The sequence below is a fragment of the Nannobrachium achirus genome, assembly GCF_963921795.1.
Source record: "Nannobrachium achirus genome assembly, chromosome: 14".
In the NCBI taxonomy this organism is placed as follows: Eukaryota; Metazoa; Chordata; class Actinopteri; order Myctophiformes; family Myctophidae; genus Nannobrachium; species Nannobrachium achirus.
Window position 1 is genome coordinate 39,317,323 of NC_137821.1, and position 27,251 is coordinate 39,344,573.

The 27,251-nt window shown below is 44.9% G+C and overlaps 1 protein-coding gene across 1 annotated transcript in view; it reads left to right on the plus strand.

The window, feature by feature from the left end:
• Positions 1-27,251, plus strand: part of LOC308298043 (ephrin type-B receptor 1-B) — a gene marked incomplete at both ends in the record, with an annotated part of 41,881 nt that overhangs the window by 455 nt on the left and 14,175 nt on the right. The window contains 8 exons of the mRNA XM_080741607.1: positions 685-1,502; positions 9,486-10,116; positions 12,877-13,032; positions 14,303-14,644; positions 15,569-15,872; positions 17,064-17,158; positions 26,570-26,689; positions 27,051-27,131. Of these exons, the coding sequence (XP_080597733.1) occupies positions 685-1,502; positions 9,486-10,116; positions 12,877-13,032; positions 14,303-14,644; positions 15,569-15,872; positions 17,064-17,158; positions 26,570-26,689; positions 27,051-27,131 (2,547 nt within the window). The remainder of the gene's footprint in view (positions 1-684; positions 1,503-9,485; positions 10,117-12,876; positions 13,033-14,302; positions 14,645-15,568; positions 15,873-17,063; positions 17,159-26,569; positions 26,690-27,050; positions 27,132-27,251) is intronic.

Below are 27,251 nucleotides of genomic sequence, written 5' to 3' on the forward strand. Positions count from 1 at the left end.
CGCGGGACCGACAGGCGTGTCAGAGGGAATCCCCGGGGAATCCCCGTCCCGCCCACCCCCTAGGAAAGCTGCTCGTAAAACACGTCACGTCGCTTCCCCCGCCATTTCCCCCGCTGTCACTACTCATGTCTCTGCAACCACTGTTCACTCTTCCCCATCCACGTATCCCAACCCACTGTTGCACTTACTTAACTTGTATGCACAGGGGACTGTACAAACCCAAACCCCCGTCCAATCTTCCATTATTCTCGGCCACACACAAACACCCCCCCCTCCCCCCCCGCAATCAGGCCACGGGTCTAACGACCCAAAGCCAATCTGTCCTCCCTCCCTCCACAGCTAATCAGCTCACTTTTTCCCAAAGCCAATCTGTCCTCCCTCCCTCCACAGCTAATCAGCTCACTTTTTCCCACACCCAGGCCCAAACTGTTCCCCCTCCCCCCACCATGTTCAATCAGCCTACTCGCTTCCAACAGGCTTTAACTGCCCCCCCCCCCCCCCCCACAGCTAATCAGCTCATTTTTTCCCACACCCAGGCCCAAATTGTTCCCCCTCCCCCCACCATGTTCAATCAGCCTACTCGCTTCCAACAGGCTTTAACTGCCCCCCCCCCCCCCACGGCCAATCAGCTCCCACACACCCTACCACAGGCTCCATTTCCCATCCTCCGCCTTCCTGCCACAGCCAACCAGGCCGCCCACCTCAACCCACAGATCCAAATGCCCCTCCCCCTCCCATCCATGTATAACCAAGCCCAGGTCCAAATGCCCCTCCCCCTCCCCTCCACGTATAACCAAGCCACCTTTCCTCCCATACCCACGCAGTCTGCTCTGCCCCTCCCTTCCCAGCCATTCTACCAACCCATAGCCCAGGCTCAAGTCCACACCCCCATACCTCAATTCACATATTCTCTCTCCACAGCCCTGCCTGTACCCGTACCCCCGTCGGCCATCTCCGCCAACCCGATGCCGGTGTCAAACACCCTTCGCCACCAGATCCTCCAGGGTATGGACGTGGACTTAGCCGCACTAATCAAACCCTCTGCTTTTTCCCACCAGGCCAGGACCGTAGACTGCGGAGGGGTGTCCATCACCCTCCGCGATCTCAATTCCTCCTCTAACCCCACCATTCTCTCCCCCAAAGAGTTTGCCCTGGCTTTCTCCCTCTACCGGAACGTCATTTGTTCCGTTTTCCCCCACCGCAGGCAGGAGCTGAATGATTATTTGCAGATAATCATCGACCTAGCCTTACGCTTCCCGGGGGCCCTCTTTTATCACTACCACAGGCAGTTCGCAGCGACGGCGGCAGCTCGACTCCAGCAGTCAAACCAGCTGACCTACTGGGGCGCACTGGACTCCGAGATGTACTGCCGGCTCTTTGCCGGCAGAACTGCCGTCGCCTGCGAACTGTGCAGCTGCCCGGCCCACCCCACCTCAGCTTGCGTCCTCGCCACCTCCCGCCCCACAGCCCCCACTTCATCCACCCGGCCATCGTCCCACCAGGTACCACAGACCCACACACAATTCCCACAGCCCATGACCCCCCCAGCTAGGTCCCCAACCCAAAGTCCCACCACCTCCCCAGCCTCCTCCCAGGACAGGGACCGTCGAGGCCGCCCCGTGCTCTTCGTCGGGTCAAAAATGCTGTGCAACAATTTTAATGACCAGGGCTGTAAATCGTCCGCATGTAAATTGTTGCATGTGTGCTCCTCTTGCGGCGGAGCCCATTCCCTTGTCGCATGCCCCCACACAACCCCACCAAAACCCTTAAGCAGCCGACGAACGGAGCACTATTCATTGTAGCGGCTTCCCTTGGGGTTCAGAATGGACCAGCCGCTCTGTCCTCATCCACTCAGTCAACCAAACCACCGTAGAGATAATTAACAAGGCAGTTCCTCCTCACTCCCCATTCACACGTACATTCGCTCTAATGCCCACGACCTCCGCCAAGCTCACTCAGTGCTCGTCCATAAATCACGGCTCCTTTTTGGGGACTCTGTTCGGGCCCAGCTATAAGCTGTCCAGAAACAAGCCGTCCAGACACAGGCTGTCCAGAGCCCCAGAGCCAAACTACCCAGGGCTCGTGCCCCGAGCACTCAGCCCCCCCCGCCTTCTCCGCTCCACTCAGCAATGCCCGTCCTCGCTAAAACATCACAATCCCTCCCGTTAACTCACTGGGTTCATTCCACCATCCATCAAACCATTCACTCCTCTCCAACCCGGCCAATCCCCCCATCCACAACAGCAACCATTCACTCACTACAGTCACGGCGTTCCGCCGCCGTCCTGTCACCTAAGCAAAGGCGTTTCCGCCTTCTCCCTGTCACCCAAGCAAAGGCGTTCCGCCTTCCCCTCGTCTAAGCAAAGGCGTTCCGCCTTCCCCTCGACTAAGCCAAGGCGCTCGCCTACCTTCCTGTCACCTAACCAAAGCGTCGTCGCCGCTTTACTTAGCAGGTGTTGTTGCCACCTTCCTGTCACCTAACCAAAGCGTTGTCGCCGCTTTACTTAGCAGGTGTTGTCGCCACCTTCCTGTCCCGAGGCACCTCCCTGGCCTCTTCTTTTCCCCATTCTACCTCCAAACGTATTTCCATGCCTCCATGTTCTCCAAATACATTTTAATAAATACAACCCAAGTGTGTCTCTGTTTGATGGTGTGGTCTTTACTAGTGAAATGATGTTGGAACAACAAAGGTTCAGGAGAATAGACCACACCGGATAACCACCTTCTCTCTTCCCTAATCATCTCCAATCTAACCTGCTTTTCTCCTCCCCACCTCGCTTGCTACAGGTCTAACTGATAACACCTCCTCCCTTATCTCCTCCTACCAGGTTAATCAAGCGCTGTATTTAAACCTGGCCGTGCTCACAGCACTTCCCTGCTCAGTTTCTCGCATCCCGCCTCCACCCCATTCTCCTCCCTATCTACAGTAACTAACCTTCTCACGCATCCTTCTCAGATAACTAACATTCATTTGCATCCTTCCACAGATACCAGTTCCAAAAGGGGGGACTCTGTTCGGGCCCAGCTATAAGCTGTCCAGAAACAAGCCGTCCAGACACAGGCTGTCCAGAGCCCCAGAGCCAAACTACCCAGGGCTCGTGCCCCGAGCACTCAGCCCCCCCCGCCTTCTCCGCTCCACTCAGCAATGCCCGTCCTCGCTAAAACATCACAATCCCTCCCGTTAACTCACTGGGTTCATTCCACCATCCATCAAACCATTCACTCCTCTCCAACCCGGCCAATCCCCCCATCCACAACAGCAACCATTCACTCACTACAGTCACGGCGTTCCGCCGCCGTCCTGTCACCTAAGCAAAGGCGTTTCCGCCTTCTCCCTGTCACCCAAGCAAAGGCGTTCCGCCTTCCCCTCGTCTAAGCAAAGGCGTTCCGCCTTCCCCTCGACTAAGCCAAGGCGCTCGCCTACCTTCCTGTCACCTAACCAAAGCGTCGTCGCCGCTTTACTTAGCAGGTGTTGTTGCCACCTTCCTGTCACCTAACCAAAGCGTTGTCGCCGCTTTACTTAGCAGGTGTTGTCGCCACCTTCCTGTCCCGAGGCACCTCCCTGGCCTCTTCTTTTCCCCATTCTACCTCCAAACGTATTTCCATGCCTCCATGTTCTCCAAATACATTTTAATAAATACAACCCAAGTGTGTCTCTGTTTGATGGTGTGGTCTTTACTAGTGAAAGACACAATAAGCCGGCGATTTCTTTATTACTATTTACACCCACTGAAATCAGAATTGTTAAAATCGCTAAGCAGTAATTGAAAACATAAGCAGTAAATTAAAACATTTTAGCACTCGTCTTTTCTTTTCTCTAATTACAATCTAAAATATGAACCCTTGTTATAAAAAAACAAACAAAGTTGTCCTTTAAGAGGTAGATTGAAGGTTTGTGCCTTCAGACATCCCCAAATAATGAATCATTTGACTCTGTGTATGGTTAATAACAGGACATGGAAAACAGAACCTGCGTTCCAATAGATCTACATTTCATTGGTTTAAAATAATATTTTGTCGTTGTCGGGTGGAAACCTTGTGATGTGATGTAGATCTGCTATTTTCACTCATTTTGTGCGACACGTTTGTATGATAAAGTAGGGCTTTAATTTATGAAAAGATTGTACAAATTTGGAGATACAAGGTTTCTGCCTGACAGTGATGTGGGGTTGCACACAACCCACAAACCCACATAGGAATGTCATTACTGATGTTAAAAAATCAAATCTAGAATCTCACAGTGACACCTTGTGAGCGTGTAGATTAGGCTATTTATGCTACTTGTGCGTGGTACTGCCATACGGCAGTATGAAAAAACAAAAAATTATTAATCATGGAGAAGTTTTTTTCCTAACAGTGACGATATATTTCCTGCTTTGTCAGCGAACAAAAGCAATTTGTGCGCCCAAGAACGTCACTTCTGCTGTCTGGTAGGTTTCTGTGTTTTATAGTTTGCGGTTATTTTCCAGCCTGAAACCCCGTCATCACAATGCCATACTGTTGCTGGTGGCAACATTCAACCTGTGCCTTTGAAATTATTACAGATTGTGTTTTTGTAACTGATTGCTGTTCTGGAAAGGTTTCGATTGTTGTTTTAATGTTATATTTGCACTATTTGTAAAGATTGGAAAATACAAAGCTATTTTAGATGTCTTTAAACTGATCGTCTGATTGCTGTTTCATTTTACTCAGTCGATACACATTATTCTAAGATTATTATTGTTTATTTATTTTTTGCTTTATTCAAATAGTTGATAGAGAGATAGGAAACCTATTTCAGAGTGAAACCATGAAGTACATGACGGGAGTCGGATTTGAACTCGGACCCTTGCGACTCACAAGGAGCATGTAAGTCAGGGTTCCCCAAAAGGCAGCCCGCGGGCCATTTGCGGCCCGCGGGGGGCTACTGTCAGGCCCCCACCAACCCCAGTAATAATGGTGGTATAAGAGCAGCAACAACACTAGTAGTCGTTGTTGGGTGGAAATCTCGTATCTCCAAATGTGTACGTTCTTTCGCAAATCATACAAGGCCGTCGCACAAAAGTAGTGAAAACAGCCGATCCACAAGCACACAACGCCTCGCACACAACGGTGCGAGGCGTTGTGTGCTTGTAGATTGGCTGTTTTCACTAGTTTAAATCATTTTTAAAATGATAAATGCAAAACGAACGGTTTTTGGATATACAAGATTTTCACCCGACAACGACTATATCTGAACTGTCGCTGGAGTAGCAGGAACGCCACCGTCGCCCCCTGCAATGTTGTGGCCCTCGGCTTGGTACCCTAGACATAATTCGGCCCTTGGGGAAAACTAATTGGGGAACCCTGATGTAAGTGGTCCATACACTAACATGTGCTGCGAAGCATTGTGAGCTTGTATATTTGTCATTTCCAGTGCCCTCTTACTGCTTTCACTCTTAACTCATCTTCCATTTCACCTCCTTTCACATACTGTACTACCAAAGGGCAAGATTTATCACCACCTTAACTTTTCAAAAAGGATTTAAATTTTTATTTGTTTGTTTTCTTTTACTTTTGGATTTCAATTTCAGTTGAGTTTGAATTAGTTTTAGTGTTGTTTTTTGTAATATGGGTTATTTGTCAGGGATAAGATTAAAAAAGATCAAGGTGTGTTAAAAAACATCTGGCACAGCTAAAACATTGGAAGATAGATTTCATTAACAAATGATGAACGAATATTTAATACATACATGTAAGCCTTGTATTTCAAAATACATGGCTTGTGTAATAAATATTCATTTGTTTACATATTTGTTTTAGTAGGGAATGACAAAAGCTGAATTTGATCCATTTAGAAACAACAAAACCATGAAAGAAAATAACAATATTTTAGATTTGATTCTAAAATAGGTTCAATACGTTGACCCCACAGTAAATCTCCATTGTTACAGGTAAATCTATACTTAAGTATCCATTTTGTTCCAAATTACACACAGTTAACAGTTACTAACACAGTTAGTCCCGAAAAGCAAGCGGAAACGAATGCTAATGGGTGGAACTAAAGGGCAGCGAGGGTGGGTCAGAAGAAGCACTTTATCATCAATTTTCAAATTACTGGGACCATCATTTACAAAAATGCATAGGCCATATCATTAAATTGAAAGGCATGCAAGGCAATTCAATGTGCTTTACACAAAACATCAAGCAAAGGCAACACAATTATAAAATGACATTAGGCTACGATAAAACAAAAAATTAAAATAAAAAATAAAACTGAACTGGCAGCTGAAAGCATAAAGTATGTATGTTCAAAGAGTAAGAATGCATGGTCCTTCCCGCAGCAGGCCTGAGTTCCAATCTCACCCCAGGCTCTTTACTGCATGTCACCCCCCCCCCCCCCCCCCCCCCCCCCCGCCCTTCATGTTGCTCTGATCACTGTCTATGTCAAAATAAACCACAAATGCCACCAAAAATATTTATGTGAAATATAAATAGTAATCCGCCTCCAGCATGCTAGGAAAAAAAGTTGCTGATTAATGTCTTTAAAATCCCAGGGCATTAAATGGTTGGCAAGCTCACAAAAAAATGTCTCTCAAATGACAACCAGGTAAACTTGTTTTACTGTGTGATACTGCTTAGCCTCCCCAGAAAAAAACACACATTGATCAATATTGTTTCCGACACCCAAAACTGGCACTGTGCAACAGCATGGTGTAATTCTGTGATTCTTTTTTTTTGTGTACTTATCCTCCCCTCACAAAGAAAGAAATAGATGTGTCTGCATTTACAGGGTGGAAAGAAGAAGTGAGAATTATGAATCTTGCACAACTCTCTGAGCCTGGTGATCAGTAGGCTATAATTAAGACGTCGAGACTGACATTGAATCTAAAAATGGTTTGGTCTTCCTGTCCAAGCTTTTGCTATCGCTCGACCAGCTCTCTGTTGGCACTTGAGAATTTTGGAGAGACAGACCAATCGACTGATAGAGTAGCTTTTTCTAGCTGTTTAGATTCACCTAAAAGCTATCCTTACCACTGAACTATCTGTGATGTGATGTACAGTCTGTGATTTAATCAACAAAGATTAGATTATCTATCATAACAATTTAACAACAGGAACACATTTCTATTCTTAAACTGATAAGCAATCATTTGATAATTTAGGAACAGGTTACATCCTTGAATGTTGCACTTGGATTTTGAAATCCTTTTTAAATAATCAAATAAGTAAAACAAAAAGATGCTTGGAGGACATTTAGTTAATACAAATGAAATAAAATGGACATTTTGGCTGGGGACAGTCATATACTTATACTTAAGAGCTCTTTCATGGTTCAAGAAAGAAACAGTGTTTTGTTTATAGCCCAGTCCAAACCAATGAATCACAACTACTTGTACCAACTTGCAACAACTTGCAACATCTGCACCGACCTGGCTGCAACGGGTCGATCCAGACCGCTGCAATTTCCTGCAGCTGGTTTGCAAGAACCCCTTAACCCCTTAAAACCTGAGGCCAATTAAATCAGTATTTCTCACAGTTTTAAGATGTTTTAAAAACTGAAACTGATAAAAAAAAAAATAGCATATTTGCAAAAATCCCAATTCTAATGGGTTAACTAGTTGGTGTGGACTGCAGTGCTTTAAGTGAAACACACCTTTGGATAGTTTTTTTTTTTTTTTTTTTAAACATGAGAGTTTGATTTACAAAATAATTAGGGCCATAAATTATCACCTAAGGGCCACCTGTTGGTTACCAGTTCTCTCTAGACTACTACATTGAAATGCTAGACTCTAGGATTTCAATGTAGTAGCCTAGAGTATAGACCCAGGGTTCTATATTAGGTCCCTTTCTTTTCTCCCCTCTACACCACATCTCTGGTGTGTAGAGGGAATAGTCTGTTTGAGAAAAGAAGAGAAAAGAGTATTATTCATTGACCTAAACTCATGGTGGCCTAACAATGAACACAGTAAAATGAGATAAGCTCATATAGTCAGTAGGGACAGCGGAGGCATGGGGGGCGTGGGCCTAGTAGCAAGCAAGGGAGGCGGTCAGGAGGATGTTGTAAGTACTGCAGTTTCTTTACAACAGGACACATTCCACTTTGTTGTTGTTCTAGGTTGGTTAGATGGCTGGATATGTCACTCAGAACATGCTCACAGTGGATCTGACATGGATTTATTTCGAGAAACAAGTCAGTAATTTGGAAGACTGATAAGTTGTTCAGCTACTCCTACAATGTCTGTCTTACTACTTTGGATGTGTGGATGTTTTCTTTGTTTCACTGGCCGGTCCAGCTCAGAAGATGGTGAGTATACCAGATGTTTACACACAACAATGCACACCTTGTGTCAAGTGAGACTGTATCAAGTGAGACTGTATTGTTAGCAAGTATTAGTTGTTCCTTTTTGTTATTATTTAAAAACATTTTAAAATAGTGAAAAAAGACAATCTACAAGCTCAGCTTGTAGATAATTTCACTACTTTTGTGCAACACTCTTGTATGATGAAGTATTTTATTTACGAAAAATGTGATCTCCAAATATGTCAAGTTAGACCTGTGATGAATGAATGACCTTAATGTCTATAGATGTCTTTACAGTATTTAAAGGGGAATACAACTCATTTTCAAAATGTAACCATTATACCTTAGAGCTGTTATGTGTAAATAAGAAAAAAGTCTCCACCCTCCCCCTTCTGTGTTTCCTAGAACTGGTTTTATTGTTGGGGTCATGTGGTCAGTGACATAGGGAAGGTGGTGTACTCTTTATACACGCACACAGAAAGCGCTTTTTTTCATGTTTCAGTGTAAAAAAGGAGTGGTATTCCCTCTAAAGTCTAACCTAAGGGGAAAAGGTTTTGCTCAGAAATGTATGAATCAGGTAAACAATGTTATCTTTCCTCTCTGTATAGTGGAACTATTCAATTCTGTTAAGCAGACCCACTGGGAATGGAATGCCAAGCCACTCATAGAGGTAAGTCTTCTCCAAACCAAGCACAAGCAGATGCACACACCGAATGACCAGGTGTCATCAACATGTCTGTACACGGACAAATACTGTATGTCAGTGGCAAAGACATGGCCTTGTCCGTGGCACATTTTAGATTTTCTTTTTTTTACACACCAATATAAATGTTCTTATTTTTTATCATGATATCCAATGACTGAATGTCAAGTCTCCAGGTTTTCTTCTGAATATGTATGACACTGATTAACTATGACACTATGTATAGCACATTATGAGTCCACTAGCACTAGTGGTTCTCAAAGGTTTTATTTGCTAGTAGGACCCCCTTAACTCTCAGAATGTACAAATGTACACTCTCAGAGAGTTACAGTCCTGTTATGGTCATTCAGGGCTAGCTGTGTTTCTGGTAATATTATTGTCCACTCATTTTGTAAGGTTTTGACAAAGATTTCCACCACAAGCCAGCATAGTGATGAGCCATGCAATGAACAAGTGTCAGAGTTTGACTCACTTATAGCTGTGTAGTAATGTATTGTTGTATATTTATATCTCAATCAGTGGAGCATAACCAATCTGAAGCTGGGTTCTGAGACTAACGTACCGGCGTACCAAGCTTGCACAGGCAGCGAAAGCCGCAAAACTTTGCTGAGCCAGTGGTTCGACCACGGTGAACCGATCTCCCGCCTGCTACTGGACATTGCATTTGCCCAGGAAGAGGAAGAGGAGTCTGAAATACCGTTTCCACTAGAGGTTCACTTGTTTCAGTCAAAGCTCACACAGTGGCGCAACGGAGGGAAGGTTCTAGATCTCCATGTTTCCAGACAGTTCCCATCTTCAGCCTCCACAGACGAAATATCAAGTGACTACCTGAACCGCAGTTTGGCCCTAAACCTGGGCCAAGTCACACAGGGGGGCTTCCATCTGGGTTTCTCCTACTCAGGGTATTGTGTGTTCATCGCATCTGTGAGAGTGTACTACAGGAGGTTTCGGTGCCCTGGGGTCGTCAGTGATCTGGTAGCGTTCGAGGAGGCCGGAGCTGGGTCGGGGCCCCAGGCGGGCTCCTGTGTGGAGGGAGCCGTGGAGGTGTCGCCTCCTATCAGGGAGTGCACGGCGGACGGGACATGGAGTCCCCTGCAAGGGGCGTGTGTCTGTGGATCCGGCCGTGAGAGAGTGGACAACGCCTGCAAAGGTATGTCCATGACAACACTACATTATCACTAAGTAATATTGATGTAGTCATGTTTGTATTTCGTTTTACACACAAAACACAAAAGAAGCTGTTAATTTAATAATTAATGATTCAATAAATAATAAATAATCAACTTGAGGAAAGGAATACATAATGAATTTAGGGGTGTCCCAGTGGTTTACCTGGTATGAGCACATACAACATAGTAGGTGAATAAAAAAGGCAATGTCGGGACATGATGTAATGCTCTCTTGTATTTTCTTTTATTATTTCTCCACCAAACAACAACGTTTCGCCCAGCAAGTTACATGGGTATGGCTTTAGAACAGATATAAAAGTACAGGTTATATATGAAAACGGGTGACATATATACCCATACTCTAGTCAGGCAGATACATTAAATAAAGTCACATACCACATACGTAGGTTCAAATCACCTTATCTTATCTCTCCTCTCTCTCTCCTACTTTTGCCTTTCCTGTCTCTCTGTTCACTGTTGAAATTAAGCAGAAATGCTTAAAAAAAAGTACAAATTAATATAGTATTTAAGAAAATGTAAATATCGGCTTCAAGAGTACATTTAAAAGAAGGTTATATGACCCCAGCCAAAGTTCCTATGCTGCGGCACTATCCAATTTGTAGAGTTTGGATAGATCTTTAAACCGATTCCAACCCCAGTTTACAGTTTAGGCATTTAGCAGACGCATTTAATCCAAAGCGATTTATAATGAGCAGGTAATACACATCAGAATGAGAATAAATGGAATATCAATAGCAATTGCTTATATGAAAATACTAAAATGGATTATCCTGCTACACAAAATTATGTGGACGTGCCGATGTTATGCTCATTACATTTTCGGCTACTTGAAGTAGTAAAACTCTTTCCACACTGACCACAAACAACACTGGACTTCCAAATGTTCAGGATGTCTAAAGGCTTTTCAAAACACATCCCCAGTATGAATTCTCTGGTGTCTTTTTCGGTGTGTCATATCAGAAAGATTGTGTCCACACTGATCACATCCATATGGTTTCTCCCATGTGTGAATTCTATGATGTATTTTAAGTTTGGACATCTGGTTTCTCTCCAGTGTGAATGTTCTGGTGTCTTTTAAGGTCAGACATTTTAGAGAAGTGTTGTCCACACTGATCACAACCGTAGGGTTGTGATCAGTGATCAGTTGAAAACCTATTAGAGAACAATATGAGACTGGCAAGAGAAGCATGCATTTGGATGATGTAATCTGGTCTGTTTGTATCAGTTAAAAACTTTGGCTGCAGCATTGTGTGCAACGTGGAGAGTGAAGACACAATGGTTAATAAAGTAATCTGAATCTGAAGACATTAAAGAAACTTTGGACTGATGTCATGATGATGATGATGAAAGGCATGCCCCTCAGTTGAAAACACCGGTGATGACCTACAAGCCAGCCAAGGGCATGGCTCCCTGCTACTGTACCTGCAGCATAATGATCCAGACTGCTCTGATCAGCAAACACAGGTCATCTATCCCTCGCTTCCCTGTGACAGTCAGCCATGGCCAACACTCCAGCTGGTCTACACCAGTGGTTCTCAAACTTTTTGTTCATGTCAAGGACCCCCAAATGTGTGTATATATTTTATGTATCATACCTATCATGGCCAGTAGTCGGGGGCGTTAGGGAGATGACATGGTGCTAATTAGTCTAAAAGCGCCACATTTTGCACAGATGTAGCCCAGGGCATGCTCTTATGATTTAGCTAGGGCGCCCGAGTCGGCGACATTCGGGGTCGCCACAGCGGCCAAATCAAGTTGGGCTCCCATCGACTTTCAATACAGGAGGAAAATACCCAGAAAAACACTTTTTTTCTGGGTATTTAAGTAGGATGTGAGGGGTCTAACTACGGGTTTGTCATGATGCTGAATCCATTGCAAGCATTTGTTTTGCACAAAAAACATTCCTTGGGCTATAAATTGCCCCAACACGATCTCTGTCGTTAAAATGTTTCAATAATGGTCAAAATGTCCCAAAAGCTTGTAAATAACTTTTACTGTAAATCGGCTATTTTCAAATAGCCGATGTACAGTACTGTATATACTGTAGAGTTCAAGAGGTTAAACTGAATTTAATGCTATATTAACTTACTTCGCTGGGGACCCCCTGGAACCCCCTCAAGGACCGTTGGGGGTCACCACACCCCACTTTGAGAACCACTGATCTATCCCTGCCCTTCCCCATGAGTCATGACAACATGGCCAACCCTCCAGGTGGCCTATAGACTGCTCTCTGTGCTGTCTCCCAAGCTGTGGGATGTCCTCTGACCTCCCTCTGTCAGTCATTCCCTAGCTGCACTCACCTATTATCGTCACGGCTGCCCTTGTCGTATACTTTGATAGATGCTTTCGTATTGTTGCCAGGTTCGATGTTTACTTTGTATCGTAGGTACTTTGCAGGTTTTCTTACTCAGCCTCTCGCCCTGTTGATGAACTTGGCTTCATGCTGCTTACTCTGCTTACTCCCACTTTTACTTTGTAAGTTGCTCTAGATACTGTAGCTACACTACAGCTATACTATAGTATGTAAGTGCTAAATACAGTTTATGGTCATAATAGACAATATCACGTTGATTCTGGGGAAGGACGATTGTGGTTTAAGGCATAAACTGCATGAGGCAACAAATGAGTAAAATTCCCTTTTAATAACACTCACATTTGCAAACCAAAGATAATAATTTCTTGTTTCAGTGTCATTAACCCTACTTGGTCTTTTTTACCAGCCTGTCGAACAAGTTACTACAAAGCAGCCAGTGGGCCTGGGGCATGCGTCCAGTGCCCACCCAATAGCAGGACCTCCATAGAGGGAGCTGAGAAATGTGACTGTCTTCACGGTTACAGCCGTCTGCAAGCTGACCCAAACCTGATGGGATGCACAAGTAAGAGACTAGTATTTAGTCATCTGTTTGAAATGTGTTGGTCAATGTCCCACTGGCTTCCTGAAATCTGAAACATCAATGAGCTTGTATAAAATACATTTTGCTTTATTTGTCGCATCTACTGTTTGTTCTATTAGTCACTTTAACTTTTTTCTTTTTACTTCTGCATTTAAAGGACCATTTAGAACCTATCTTCATATAATTGATCCTCACTATGTCACCATTTCTGTCTGCTCGATCTGTGTCTCAGAAGAGGAGTTCAGGCTTCAGATACCTGCTTAGTGCCTACAGCATATCATCTTAAACCATATTTTGGTCACTTCAAACAAGATTTCAAACTTGTATTATTTATATTTGTATTACTGCAAAAACAATGGCCTCCATTACAGCATGCTAACATCCCAGATGCCTGTAGTTTCTATCAGCTTGAAATCCCCATTGATGGCAGGCAGGTTTCTGAACTGTCCATAGCCCACCAATGAGTCATGGAGTGATTGAGTACAGTTGATGGAAATTGTGCCATCTTATAATGAACACATGAGGACCAATCATATGAAGATAAGGTTGAGAACAGGTCAAGTGCTCCTGTGGGATCCTTTTTGGTGAAACATACTCAGTCTAGGATCTTTCATTAAAGGCCTAGAATTATTGACTGCTTTAACTGTTGAAAAATAGCAGATATACAAGCTCACAGTGCAGCACCGAGTGCCGCGCTGCGAGCTTGTAGATCTGCTATTTTTTTTAAAGTCGTGAAAATGTGTGCAAGCAAATCTTTGAATATATGTATTTTTAGAGCGAACGTTTGTAACTCAAAATTTGCTTCTGGGTGGTCCTTGGAACTATAATATTTTGAGAGATGAATATTTTTTCATCTTCATGGGTCCTTCACATGGTAGTCTCTCAAGAACAGACTAACTGAGCTGTTAACTGTTAAGTGAAAAGGATCTTTTCTTTGACGATGGCTAGCCAGATTGATGACATAGGTTTTTTCTTTTTTTAAAACCTTAGAAGGATTCAAAAGACACTTATAGAATCGGGTAAAAATTCAAATTTTCTTGATTTTTCAAAAATAGCAGATCTACAAGCTCACAGCGTGGCACAGTGCCGCGCTGTGAGCTTGTATATCTGCTATTTCTCAATAGTTAAAGCAGTCAATAATCCTAGGCCTAAATGGGTTAACCTTTTTCTGATTCTACAAATTAACATTACAGTCTGCGGTCCAGCTGTGTTGAATTATACCTTCGCCCCCTTCTCCTGTATCTTAACGCAGAGCCCCCGTCGGCCCCCAACAACGTAACCGTCCGCCACCACAACGACACCCTGCTGACCCTGTGGTGGGACCCTCCCCACGACCTGGGGGGGAGACAGGAGGTGATGTACAATGTCACGTGTTCGTGTTCGTGGGAGGGGTCGGCGTCCGGCCGGTGGGAGCCATGCGGGAGGGAGGTGGTCTTTCTGCCCGCCTCAGTGGGACTGACCAACACGAGCGTCAGCGTGTCAGGAGTGAACCCACACTCTGACTACCGTCTCTCTGTCCAAGCCTGGAATTACGTATCCGTCCAGCAGAGGGCAGCATCGTCCTCATCAGTGTCCACTGTCACCATCCAGAAGTGTGAGTATGACTGGATGATAGCAGTCTGCGTGGTTTACCAGTGCCACTAAAAGGTCGGCCATTCATTTTTCCCATAGACTTTTACAAAAATATGTATATAAATCATTTTAACCCTAGAATCAAGCCATCCAGGATCCTGGTGGTGAATCATGATCATAAAACCTTTGATTCTGTGAAAAATATATATTTGAATATTTCTTTATATCATATACAGTACTACATTTAATTAAAATATGTATATATATTTTTTTCTCTTCACAGAATCAAAGGTTCTATGGTCATGCTTCACCAGGATTTTGGCTGGCTTTATTCTAGGCTTTAAAAAAATGATATACGTATTTTTGTCTATGGGAATAATGAAAGGACATGTTTGGTGGCAGTTTACAATATTCTTTATGGCACCAGTGAATCACTCCCTATATAGAATGTGCTCATCCCATGACTGACAGAGCACGTAATAATGAGCACATGAATAATGATTCATGACTAAAGGTCTTTGCACACTGCTGCGTTTTTCGGGCCAAATATCTGAGTGAATTTCGGAGCACGCAAATAAAAAAATCAACCTCACGTTATGTCAGTCACGTTTGCACACTGCCGCCCGTTTCGCGCGCCACTCGGTCCCTTGCTCTCTCTATCTCTCTCTCTCTCTCTCTCTCCTTGCCCTGAAAAACGCATTTCGCAACGAAAAACGCAGCAGTGTGCAAAGACCTTTACTTACAGCCTTACAGTATTTCACTTACATCTTATTTAATTTGTGTGTGTGTGTGTGTGTGTGTGTGTGTGTGTGTGTGTGTGTGTGTGTGTGTGTGTGTGTGTGTGTGTGTGTGTGTGTGTGTGTGTGTGTGTGTGTGTGTGTGTGTGTGTGTGCGTGCGTGCTTGCGTGTGTGCGTGCGCGTGTGTGTCGCGTCTACTGTCTTGCAGTGAGAATCCCAGTGATAGTGACCGTCCGCCCTGTCCCAAAAACCATAACCATCAGCCCTGTCCCCAAAACCACCACGGCCGTCGGCCCTGTCCCCAAAACCACGGCCGTCGGCCCTGTCCCCAAAACCACGGCCGTCGGCCATGTCCCCAAAACCAAAGAGCCTCAAGTAGTTCCTCAGGAAGCAGTGAGAGTCTTTGGGTGGATGGTAGTGGGGGCTGTGCTGGGCTCCGTGCTGCTCTTACTGGCTATAATCTTGCTGGCCGTGATGTGCACTCGACAGCGTAATAAACACACTGTACTCAGGTGGGTGGACAAGGACATCCGCTTTTACTCTCTGTTTCCTTTATACAGTATGGCTCAACGATGGGTTTCAGCTTTAATGGTGTAAAGTAACAAAGTACAGTACTGTACTTAAAGGAGGACTTTGCCACTTTTCAACCTATCTTCGGTCCCCACTAATGTTCATAATAAGATAGCACAATTTTTGCCAGACCCATGAAATGGGTAGGCCTACATAAGCAAATGTCGGTCTGTCCCTTTTCTATATAAAGGGTATATATGATGATGACATGATGATGACATGCCTACAAAAGGCATGATGTCATAAATGATGACATCATCAGAACCGGGGTCTGGCACAACCAGGTTGACCTGGTCTAGTTTTCTACTCGGTCCAAGTCTCTTAGGAGAGCTGTGGGAAGTTCAGAAATCCATAGCCTTGTGACATCATAATTTTCCCCAAAAAATTATGAATCAATATTTTTGAAAAAGATATTTAGATTTTTATTATCGTGAGAACAATGGCTTCCACTTTAACATTGCAACTTTTTAGGAATAGAAAGCCTGCATTTTCTTTCTACTCATTTTTTTTCTACTCAGCTTGGGTCTCATAGGAGAGCTGTGGGTGGGTCAAATCCTTCTACCGGTGACATCATCAATGGGAAATGCAAGCTAATAGAAACTGCAGGCTTTCTATTCCTGAAAAAGTTGCAATGTTAAAGTGGAAGCCATTGTTCTCGTGATAATAAAAATCTAAATATTTTTTTTCAAAGACATTATTTAATTATTTTTTGTCAAACGATGATGTCACCGGTAGAAGGATTTGACAGCTCTCCTATGAGACCCAGACTGAATAGAAAAAAATTGTGCTATTTTATTATGAACATTAGTGAGGACCTATGAAGACAGGTTGAAAAGTGGTGAACTACTCCTTTAAGTAAAATATCTGAGTACTTCTTCCACCACTGTTCAGCCAACAGTGTGTTTCTATACTAGGCCGTCAAGCTCTTTCGCTGTGGTTTGACAGTCTGGGTGTGTAGAGTTTAGGACCCCCGATGGGTCCAAGTGAAGCTATAATTTATACTTCAATACAACAGCATACCGCTTGATGGAATTCATTACTTTCTTAGTTTATTTTATTTATTTATTTTTTTGTGTGTTTTAGGTATTTTTTGGGTGTATGTTGAAAATGATGCAAGTTGCCTTTTTTGTTAGGAATGACAACCAAGAGCTGGAACTCTTGACTCTAAACCCTGGTGTGGCGTACCGTCGTCCTGAGCAGACACATCCTGAGCCCCCCCAGCCCACTAGTAAGTAAAAATCGCACCCGTGCGAAGTGAGCGGTGCAGAAATATTTAGGGAGTATGATATACTGTGAACTTTGATTTTCAAGCCTTTTCTTCGCAATGTACCTACATACTGTAGCTTACCTACAGTCACAATGTGATGTGTTCACGTAGCATACGGAAATGTGATGTACTTATCAACCTTCATAGTTCAACATGACATTCAAGACCTCAAAGATGAATTCTACATTACCACGATATTTCTAGCGTCTTGAAGATATGTAATCTCATCAGCATAGAGTAGACCCATCATAGCTCCACTCCACCACAACCTTATAATCTGCTTCAAGGAAGAGCGAAGTAGCATAGACTTAGAAGGTCCCAAACGGAATAATTCACATCAGATCCTAGCAACAGGACTAGGAGACGTGAAGAAGAAACATTCGTTACCTCTAACATACGTTGTGAATCCTCATGTTATCGGATTCATGGGGGCAGTGTTGTCGAGGAAACGAGCATGATACGTCACGTCACGGCATGACGTCATATTTAGTTATAAATTAAGAATATAGTAGTATACACATTTACAGAGACATCTAGAGATAGATTCAGATACCGAGACTCATAGAAGAATATTGAATAGATGCATTATATTAGTGCATCAACAGAGCCTACCTTTATACAAGGACCCAAGGAGAGACCCACCTGTACAGAGGACCTAAGGAGAGACCCACCTGTACAGAGGAATACAAGAGAATTGGAACCTGTTCCAGCAGATCACTATGAAGGCTATACAGAAACTGTCTTAGAAGATATCACTCTCTCTTTCTAATGTTACCCTCATTAGTGACAGCATAATTCTTTTTTCCAAAAGCTGTTTATTTGTATTTTAAATTTTTTGGAACCACAGACCTTGCAGCAACAACTGTACAACCAAGTACAACAGCTGTCAGCCTGAGCCAAGTACAACAGCTGTCAGCTATGTTCAAGACCACTGACTTGACTGAATCCTTCAAGAAGAGCTAGGCCCGAAGAGCCCGAAGAACTGGGCAATCAGTGGATACCCAGTGGATATTGTGTTTATTTGTATTTTAAACTTGTATTATTTGGCTATCATTTATAACCTGTGACATTTTCCACAGTCTGTCTAAAAGTGTGGTTATGTTATCGCTTATAAGTGAATATTCATCTAATACAATTCAAGGTTAGCACCGCTCAATAATTTTTTATGACGTAATTAGGCGGCCTAAGCGCGTTCTAAATCAGAGTTAACCAATCGGGTGCCTATGTGACTATGACATCATGGACAGATCAACAGAATCGAAGTGTTTCATTGGTCTAACGGACTTGTGTCATCATCATTTGTGACATCATGGTTTTGGTAAAAAAGCGGTCTATAGGAGCGGTTAGCACCGCTCAAAAACAATACTGACATTATTGTCATACAACGCTTAAAGGACAACTTTGTTTTTTTACAACAAGGGTTCATATTTTAGATTGTAATAAGAGAAAAGAAAAAGTGAGTGTTAAAAGGTTTTCATTTGCTTCGTTCTATTGTTTTATCGCGTTTACCCCCACCATTTGCTAAAATGTGGGGCATGCGTACGCATGGGGGCATGCGTACAAGTGGCTAAATATGCCTTTTTAGACACAATATGCCAGCTGTTTCTTTGTTGCTATTTACAGTAACACTTCTAGCCCCCATAAGTCACATCCAACCATGAAAGGTTGCGTTGTATCTTGGGAATGGGCTTATTCTGTGTAAAATGACATATTTAACCACTTGTACGCATGCCCCCAACCACTGAAATAAGAATCTCTAAAACAATAGAAACAAGTAAATTAAGTAATTTTAACACTCATCTTTTTTATTCTTTAATTACAATCTAAAATATGAACCCTTGTTGTAAAAAACTAAAGTTGTCCTTTAAAGGGCGGGGAATTCATTCAGGTCGCTGACTAGACGCTCGGGCGGCCGAGCTTCTAGTCTAACTAACAACAGTACCTTCCCACCAACATATTGCATCCCTCATCTACTACCTACCTACCACCATACAGTGTCCTTCATAGTGCGACGATTCGTAAGGATCAAAGCGAGTTCAGGGGGCGGTCCCAAGGGAGCGCGCGCGCGGAGGGGGGTGGGTCACTAGGTCCTGCCCCCCCCCTTACCCATAGTTCTTAAGGAAGTCAGATGGTGGGACTCAGTCTTGTTGCATAGCACTGCTGCTTGCTACCATGCGGCAGTACACACACAAGTGCCACACTTGTTGCTTGCAGGTAGCTGTGCTGCTGCCCACCGATTGGAGAGGGTGCCTAACTTGGCTGAGTATTTCTGTCTGTTTCTGCTATTTTTCTATCGCTCAATTCATGTATGTTCAATGACCATACATGAAGCTAGTTAACATTTGTTTGTTAGGTTTCTTTAGAACTTGATTATATTGTGTTTTTCTCTAGATAGATATCCATTTACATTGTTATATTGCTGTTAATGTACTGACCTATTATCTTGTTTATTATTGCGATGTTGTATCTGCTTATTGTAAATCGCTTTGGATTAAAAGCGTCTGCTAAATGCCTAAACTGTAAACTGTAAACTGTAAACTTAGCTGCCAAACTAAGAAGCTGTGTTCTTGGCCAGGTTGTATGGGAAGTTTGAGATTGTTATTCTGGTAATCGCTGAATTCTAAACTGCTGTTTCAAGGTTCAGATTTCTTGCTATCGTTGCTGGTGCCTAGCTGATTTCTGTACTTTCAGTTTGTTGCTAAAGCTATTTCAAAGGTGTTACAGGCTTGCTAAAGTTGCTAAAGGTAAACTCAGTATCATAGAAGTTGGCTGTGGCTACGGGCTAAATGCTAACTTATTTTGTGCCCTGGTGGGCCTTTACTGGGCTACCATGAGTTAAAGTAATCTCAGTCGTTGGGTTGTCGATAACCATGTCAGTACTTTGCAACGGCGCGGGCCGTATCGGCTAGCGCGGAACAACAGGTTTAATGTATAGTCAGCTAGGAGCTAGCTGGTGGCTATTGCTAGTCGGCTATTTCGGTAAGGATGCTGTTAGCTGGTAAATCAATGTGCTAGCTTGTCAAGGCATAGAGCGGCGAGAGCCGCGTGAAAACACAGCCCCGTAGCAGGTAATGAATCACGCTAGGAGGATTCAGTTTGTAGGTTGCAGGTGTCTGTAAACGGCAGAGTTCACCTAGCTCCTGAGCTAGCCGAGTCACGTCAAGCGGTGATTTACGGCATGACGTTCGGCAGCAAATACTAAGCGCTGCGTGTGGGAAATGTAGTTCTCTATCATGCCAAGCCTCGGCGTCGTGCTAGTAGCAAGCTTCGCCCGCAGCGTGCTTAATCTAGTTAGTATGGGGCCTATATTGCTTCTGCCTCGCCTCGGGTTATGTGTATGTTTTCCTCTTTTTGCACTGTCTGGCCGTCTTAACAGCTGCTGCTTATGAGGTGCTAGTTGCTATACCTTAGCAGCTACTAAATGGTTCCTGTCGCTTCTTGGACCATAGTAGGGCTGCTGCCATTTATCGTGGCATAGAAGCCCTCGCGGGAGGAACTATTAAAAACAGTATTCGCCTCTCTTTGAGAAGCCTATTAAGGATGTTTTCCGTGTGAGCTCCTGGGAGGAGGAAAACCCGCAGGCTATACAGTTTACGTGCGAACTTGTTTTGCTTCCGCTAACACAGTCGTGCCTGTCTGTCCTGACGTCACCAGTTGAACTCGCTAGTGCATGCAGGGAATCGTAGTCTACTCTAAATGCTCGATAGACCACCCTCCCTCCCTCCCTCCCATCCAGCTAAACATTCTCTTTCAGTTTCAGCATCCATCAGCTGTAGCTTTTCCTCGCATCGTAGGCTTTTAGTTGATAAGTTCTAAGTTGTCAGCGGTACTGCTATTCTAAATGCTATAAAAACCAGCAAGTTATTGTTTCTACTGCATGTCAAGCTGTTACCAGGGTGTTGAGTGTTTTCTGCTAACATGTTGTCATTACTGCTCCAGTATGGCAGCTCCAGGCTAAAGCGGCACAGGTCCAGCTAAATCACTTTCTTAACAGCGTCTCGCTGCGGCGGCTATAAGGGCGCGGCTAACACCAGGTCTACGTTTTAACTTCAGGTTCCTAACCTAAAATCATGATTATTTTTCAGGTTTCCTAACCCTAACATCAGGTCTATCTTTCAGCTTCGGGCTAAAGCCGACGCATAGCGACAGCTACAGCAGGTCGTCTTTGCAGCGTCGCACGGCAGCTGCGGGGTGTTTCTACTGCATGTTAAGCTGCTACCAGTGTTTCAGAAGTTAAAGGGGTTTAACTCAAATATTTGTTGCAAACTAAGGTTATAGTACTGGGTCACATAGCACACCGTATGTTCTAGTGGTGTTTCCGTAGCCGCTGCACTTGGCTTCAGTACTGTTTTCCTTCAGCTCATGCTAAAGCTAATACTTGCTGGTTGCTATTCATCCTGTCTATTATTCCAGCTTCAGGCCGGCGCGGCTGCAGGCCCACGGCTAGGACAGCAGGTTATCATGGCAGCGTTAGCTGCAGGTTCCACTAATCATGTCATGAAGGTTATGTTTCTAGCTTCGTCTAATGCTGTGTGCGGCTGGGAGTCCAGTCGGGAGTCGGTCGGCACCACGGAGGGTATCGCTGCGACGGCCACAGCTGCTTCCGCTGCTGCCTTGGGACAGCCGGCCCGCCAGCCTCCTGACTTCCCGGCGGCCCGCGAGCCCACGACGGAGGCACGTAGGGCACAGGCTCATCTTCCGGGGGGAGCGGCACACCGACACCGCCGTCACGCCGCAAAGGAACGCCAGTTCTAGCGCCAACGGCGGGAGCCAGTTTTCTCGCCAGCGACGGCTGCCCTGGAAGCACGGCGGAGCCAGACTCTAGCAGGCTGTCCGCCCGATGTCTGCCCCAACGACCCTCTGTTCCATGACGCATGCTGGTTCGCCGCGAGACTGAGGGAGGAGGGCCAGAGTGAAGGCGTCGCGCCATCTCTCTACACACCGCATTCCCTGCGGAGCGGAGCAGTTTCGGCAGCGGTGCCCCGGGCGCGGAGCAGCTTCAGCGGCGGCGCTCCGGGCGCCCTCGGGCTCAGCCAGATGCCCTGAGGAGCCACACTCTAGCAGGTAAATAGCAACGCATTCGCTTGTTCGATTCTGTGAGCGTTCAGCCGCTCTCTAAGCTTGCTAATAATAGGCATTTAGGCAACCATAGTTACATGGCAGCGTCTTACTTGTACTGGATGTTGGGCTTTAGCCGCTCTCTAGGCTTGCATAGCTTGCCTTTAAAGGTCAAGACAGGTATCTCGTGGAGATTCTCATATGTGCAGCAGCAGACTCTGCAGCAGAGCGCTCCGTGGGCTGTGAAAATTTCTCTGTGATCCTAAAAGTCAGCGACCCTAGGCGTGGTTTCATTGTTATGGTCAGCTAAAGCTAAGATTGCATTTCTGCAGCAAGCACATGCGGTCACCAAGGCCAGGCTTAAGATGTGACTAGCACATGGCCTCTGAAGATTGCAGCTCGCAGTTTAAGCAGGGAAGGTACACCAGTGTCAGTCGCAGAACTAACTCTCCCTTCTGTCCTTTCATGTCCATGCTGAACACCGGGCCGTCTGCCCGACGTCCTCGTCACACGACCCCCGGAGAGAGCTGCCAGATTTGCGGCCCGCCCCTCTTCACTCTGCATTCTCTCCGGATCGGAGCAGCCACACCACCAGCACTTCTGGTGCCCTCAGCTAACTCAAGATCCTGCACGCCAAGCTATCAAGCACACACAACACAGGACTGACCGAAGCGTAATGGTTCCAAGCTGGAGTTGGACGCGTTTCAGTTAACTCTTCTGCTGCTGATGTTAATAGTGCTGCAGGCACTATTAGCAGGGTTGTTCCATAGGGTTTTATTTTGCATCGCTGCGAGTTATAAATTCTATCATGCAAAAGCTAGGTGGTTGCTGGGGTGTTAGTTAGGTAGGATGTGAAGCTGTATGGCGCTGTAGTTATATGAATTAAAGGTTTCATCGCTGCTTCTGGTTCTGCTGTCTATATATATATACGTCCATGTTGCTGCTCCCGCTTTTCTCTAGGGTGTTTTAGTATGGCTTCAGTCAGATTGCAGTATATAGTTATAGTCAGCAGTACCACCTTCCTCACCGATGGTTCGGTCTGCAGCTGCTAACATTCTTAATTATTAAATTGCTTTAGCAGTACTTATAGCGTTTTGGCAAGCTGCCAATATCATTGCTTAGTATTTTGCCTTAGTAATATTCGCTCTGCCAGATGCTAATATGCTTAATTATTATTTTTGCGTTAGCAGGAAAGGCAGTTCATAGTTTGCCCGCAGTTATGATAACTTAATCGCTAGAGTCACAGCAGAGCTGCCTTCCTCGCAGTTGGCTAGCACTGGCATGGGATTCTGAGATTTTGGCGTGCTTTGGGGGTTTGTAGTTTTGGGGGTATCGGGCCAGGGCTCGCTGTAATTAGATTATGCCCTCGATGCTCATGGTAACATGAGGATCGTGGGTTCAGCGAGCCATGGCCCGAGGCAGAACCCCATGCCAAACCATGCTAACTTAGGCTATAGATTCTATGCTGTCTTATAGTAGAGCTAAGGTAGGCTGCCAATACTATGCGCTTAGATATAGGCTTAGATTCTATGCTGTCTCTATAGTAGGGTGCTCAATATGCCATGTTGTGTGATGCTTGCTTTCTGCTTCATTCTGGTCAATAAAGTATATCTTAACCCAAGTGATCGTCTCCTGAAATAGTGCGACGATTCGTAAGGATCAAAGCGAGTTCAGGGGGCGGTCCCAAGGGAGCGCGCGCGCGGAGGGGGGTGGGTCACTAGGTCCTGCCCCCCCCCTTACCCATAGTTCTTAAGGAAGTCAGATGGTGGGACTCAGTCTTGTTGCATAGCACTGCCCCGCCACCACCCCAGCGCCACCTTCAGGTTCTGCCTTAGATCCCCCTCGGGGGGTATCGGGCCAGGGCTCGCTGTAATTAGATTATGCCCTCGATGCTCATGGTAACATGAGGATCGTGGGTTCAGCGAGCCATGGCCCGAGGCAGAACCCCATGCCAAACCATGCTAACTTAGGCTATAGATTCTATGCTGTCTTATAGTAGAGCTAAGGTAGGCTGCCAATACTATGCGCTTAGATATAGGCTTAGATTCTATGCTGTCTCTATAGTAGGGTGCTCAATATGCCATGTTGTGTGATGCTTGCTTTCTGCTTCATTCTGGTCAATAAAGTATATCTTAACCCAAGTGATCGTCTCCTGAAATCTATTAACTACCAACCACCATACCACATCCATCATCTAATTACCTACAGTACTTACCATCCACGATACTGCATCCCTCATCTTACTACTTGCCTACCACCATCTGTGTGGCTGGTTCTACAGACAGGGATCTCCATATATGGGCATAACAGGGATTGTATGTATGATGTCAGATGTCATAGACGTCATAGGACTTTCACATAACAAATAACTGAGTATAAGCATGTTTGAGGTCTCACAGCGCATACAGTACTTACTTACTTAGACTTAGTTCCTCCCGTTCCTATTGGAACATTGGGCGACGAGTCCCCTCCATTTACTCCGGTCCCTTGTGACCCTTCGTGCTCCATGCCAGCTGACTCCCATCTCGCTCAGATCTTCGCTGGCTGTCTGTCTCCACGTCCTTTTTGGCCTTCTTCTCTTCCTCTTTCCACCTTCTGGCATCCAGTCCATAGCCACACTTGCTGGTCTCTGTCTTGGCAGACGGAGTACGTGTCCAGCCAATCTCCTTCTCCTGTCGGAAACAATTTCAGACAGTGGTGCCACACCTGCCCTTCTCATCACCTCCTCATTGGTGATGTGGTCTCTCCATGAGATTCTTAAGATGTATCTGAGGCATCGTCGGTGGAAGACATCCAGCTTGTTGGTGATGCTGGCTGTCTTCATCCACGTCTCACACGCGTAGGTCACTGTAGGGATAACCACAGACATGTAGAGTCGCAGTTTTGTGGACGCAGTGATGGCCTTGGACAACCAAATGGGTCTGAGCCGTTGGAATACTCCAGCCGCTTTTCCGATTCTGGTCCGTACGTCCTTCTCTGCGTCTCCGGTATACAGTACAAGGATCTCCATATATGGGTACCAGGGGTCTCCATATATGGGTAACTGGTCCAATATACGTACATAACTGGTCAGATGGCCAAGACATGGCGTGACCTCACCCTTCATGGCAAGGTCGCTTGTCGCCCTTAGGCGTTTTACTAGTAAGTCCACTCATCTACTTGCATAAATTCAGCACGTGCATTCAACAGCCTGGCTTGCCCCTAATAACCTGTTTGCCCCTATGGCGGAAAAAATTACCTCTGGGAACTCAGATTGGTTTGCCCCTAATAGTCCATGTCTGACACATCACTATCACAATCACTGAGGACAGCATCTTTCTCACTTTGAGACACTGCAATGTTGCATGCCTTGTCTGGGAGCAAATTTTCATCCAACATACCAGTAAGACTCAATAATTGGGAGATAAGCGACCGTCAGGTGGCTCGGGGGGCAAGTTACGGCCTTTTTAGCGGGCTGCAGTGGCGGGGTCCGCGCTCTACGCACGGCTGTCTCCGCGCCGCCGAGGCGGACGCATGGGTACCGGCCCCAGCTCTCCCATTCGCTCCTAGCCTGAGTTGCGGCATTTTATGTGCACTGCCGGCATTTTAGTAAAAGAAAACAGCAGAAAGAGAATAAATTGCTATGTGTATTAGAATGTGTATAGCTACAGTAGTTTCTAATGTATTATCCCACCGGTCACTATTGTTGCCGTCGATATGTTTGTTCGTTTTATGACCACACTGAACACATTTGAGTAATTACAAAGGCATACACCAATACTAGACATCTTAAAGAAGACGTGTACCAAAAATCATGGTCCTATCTTTATGTTAAGATACTTTACTAACATTTTCTTTTCATTTCTCCTCTTGGTGCAGACAGCAAGTAAACAGCTCTGGTCATGTGACAATTTAAAGTTAACATGTGACACTGCACATATTTGATTGGGACCCTTTAACCTTTTCAATAATTGCTGGAAATGCATGAATGAATCATTCAATAACATTTTATAGCCTCATAAATGAAGAATATAATTACGGTCACTATTGTGACCGGTGGGATTAAACAGGTTAATATTGATGTTTTCGGGCCGGGTAGGACTTAAAATATATGCTAATAAGGCCAGACAGACAGGGCCTTAGGGCCCAGTTATGACCAGGCCTTAATTTTCGGGCCCGTTGAGAACACTCAATCCTTTCTAATGAAATGTTTTATTTTTTCATCTGACAGTGTTGTGTGTTGTAAATGTACATGCATGGGCATCAAGGTAATCTATTCAAATCTACTCTCTTATCAGTGTCATCACTGTGAATATTGAATGTTTTGTTCCTCAGCGCTACCACTAGCAGGGGTGGTCCAGTTACTGGAGGGCTTCAGTGAGGGCCTGCTGGACCGTCTGAAGGATGTTCTGGTGGAGAGAGACCAGCTCACCCTGGGCAAGGAGCTGGGAAAGGGTCAGTCACTGACTGCTTCCCAATCAATATTTCCTCGTTGTCGGGTGGAAACCTTGTATGTCCAAAACCGTTAGTTTTGTATTTATCATTTTAGAAATGATTTAAACTAGTGAAAACAGCCGATCTACAAGCACATAACACCTCGCGGTGCACTTGTGATCTGCGACAAGCCTTGTATGATGAAGCAGGTCTTGTATGATGAAGCAGGGCTTTACTTTGCGAAAAAAACATACACATTTGAAACTTGGATTCTGCCCGACAATGACGATTTGATCTAGGCAAAAAAATACACATTGTATACGAAACATATTACACACAGTGTAATAATTGTGTTGATTGAAAATACATGTGTGTCTTGAAGGAGAGTTTGGGGCTGTCTATGAAGGGGCCTTCACTCCAGAGAATGGGCAGGTCATTAAAGTTGCAGTGAAAACCATGAGAGGTGTGTATTCAACAATGGTCAAAGCTGTTCACTAGCACTATATACTGCCTACAGTACACACTACAATACAGACGTGGACATGATGCTTCTGTTTCTTTTTTCTTTGTTTATTACACCTTA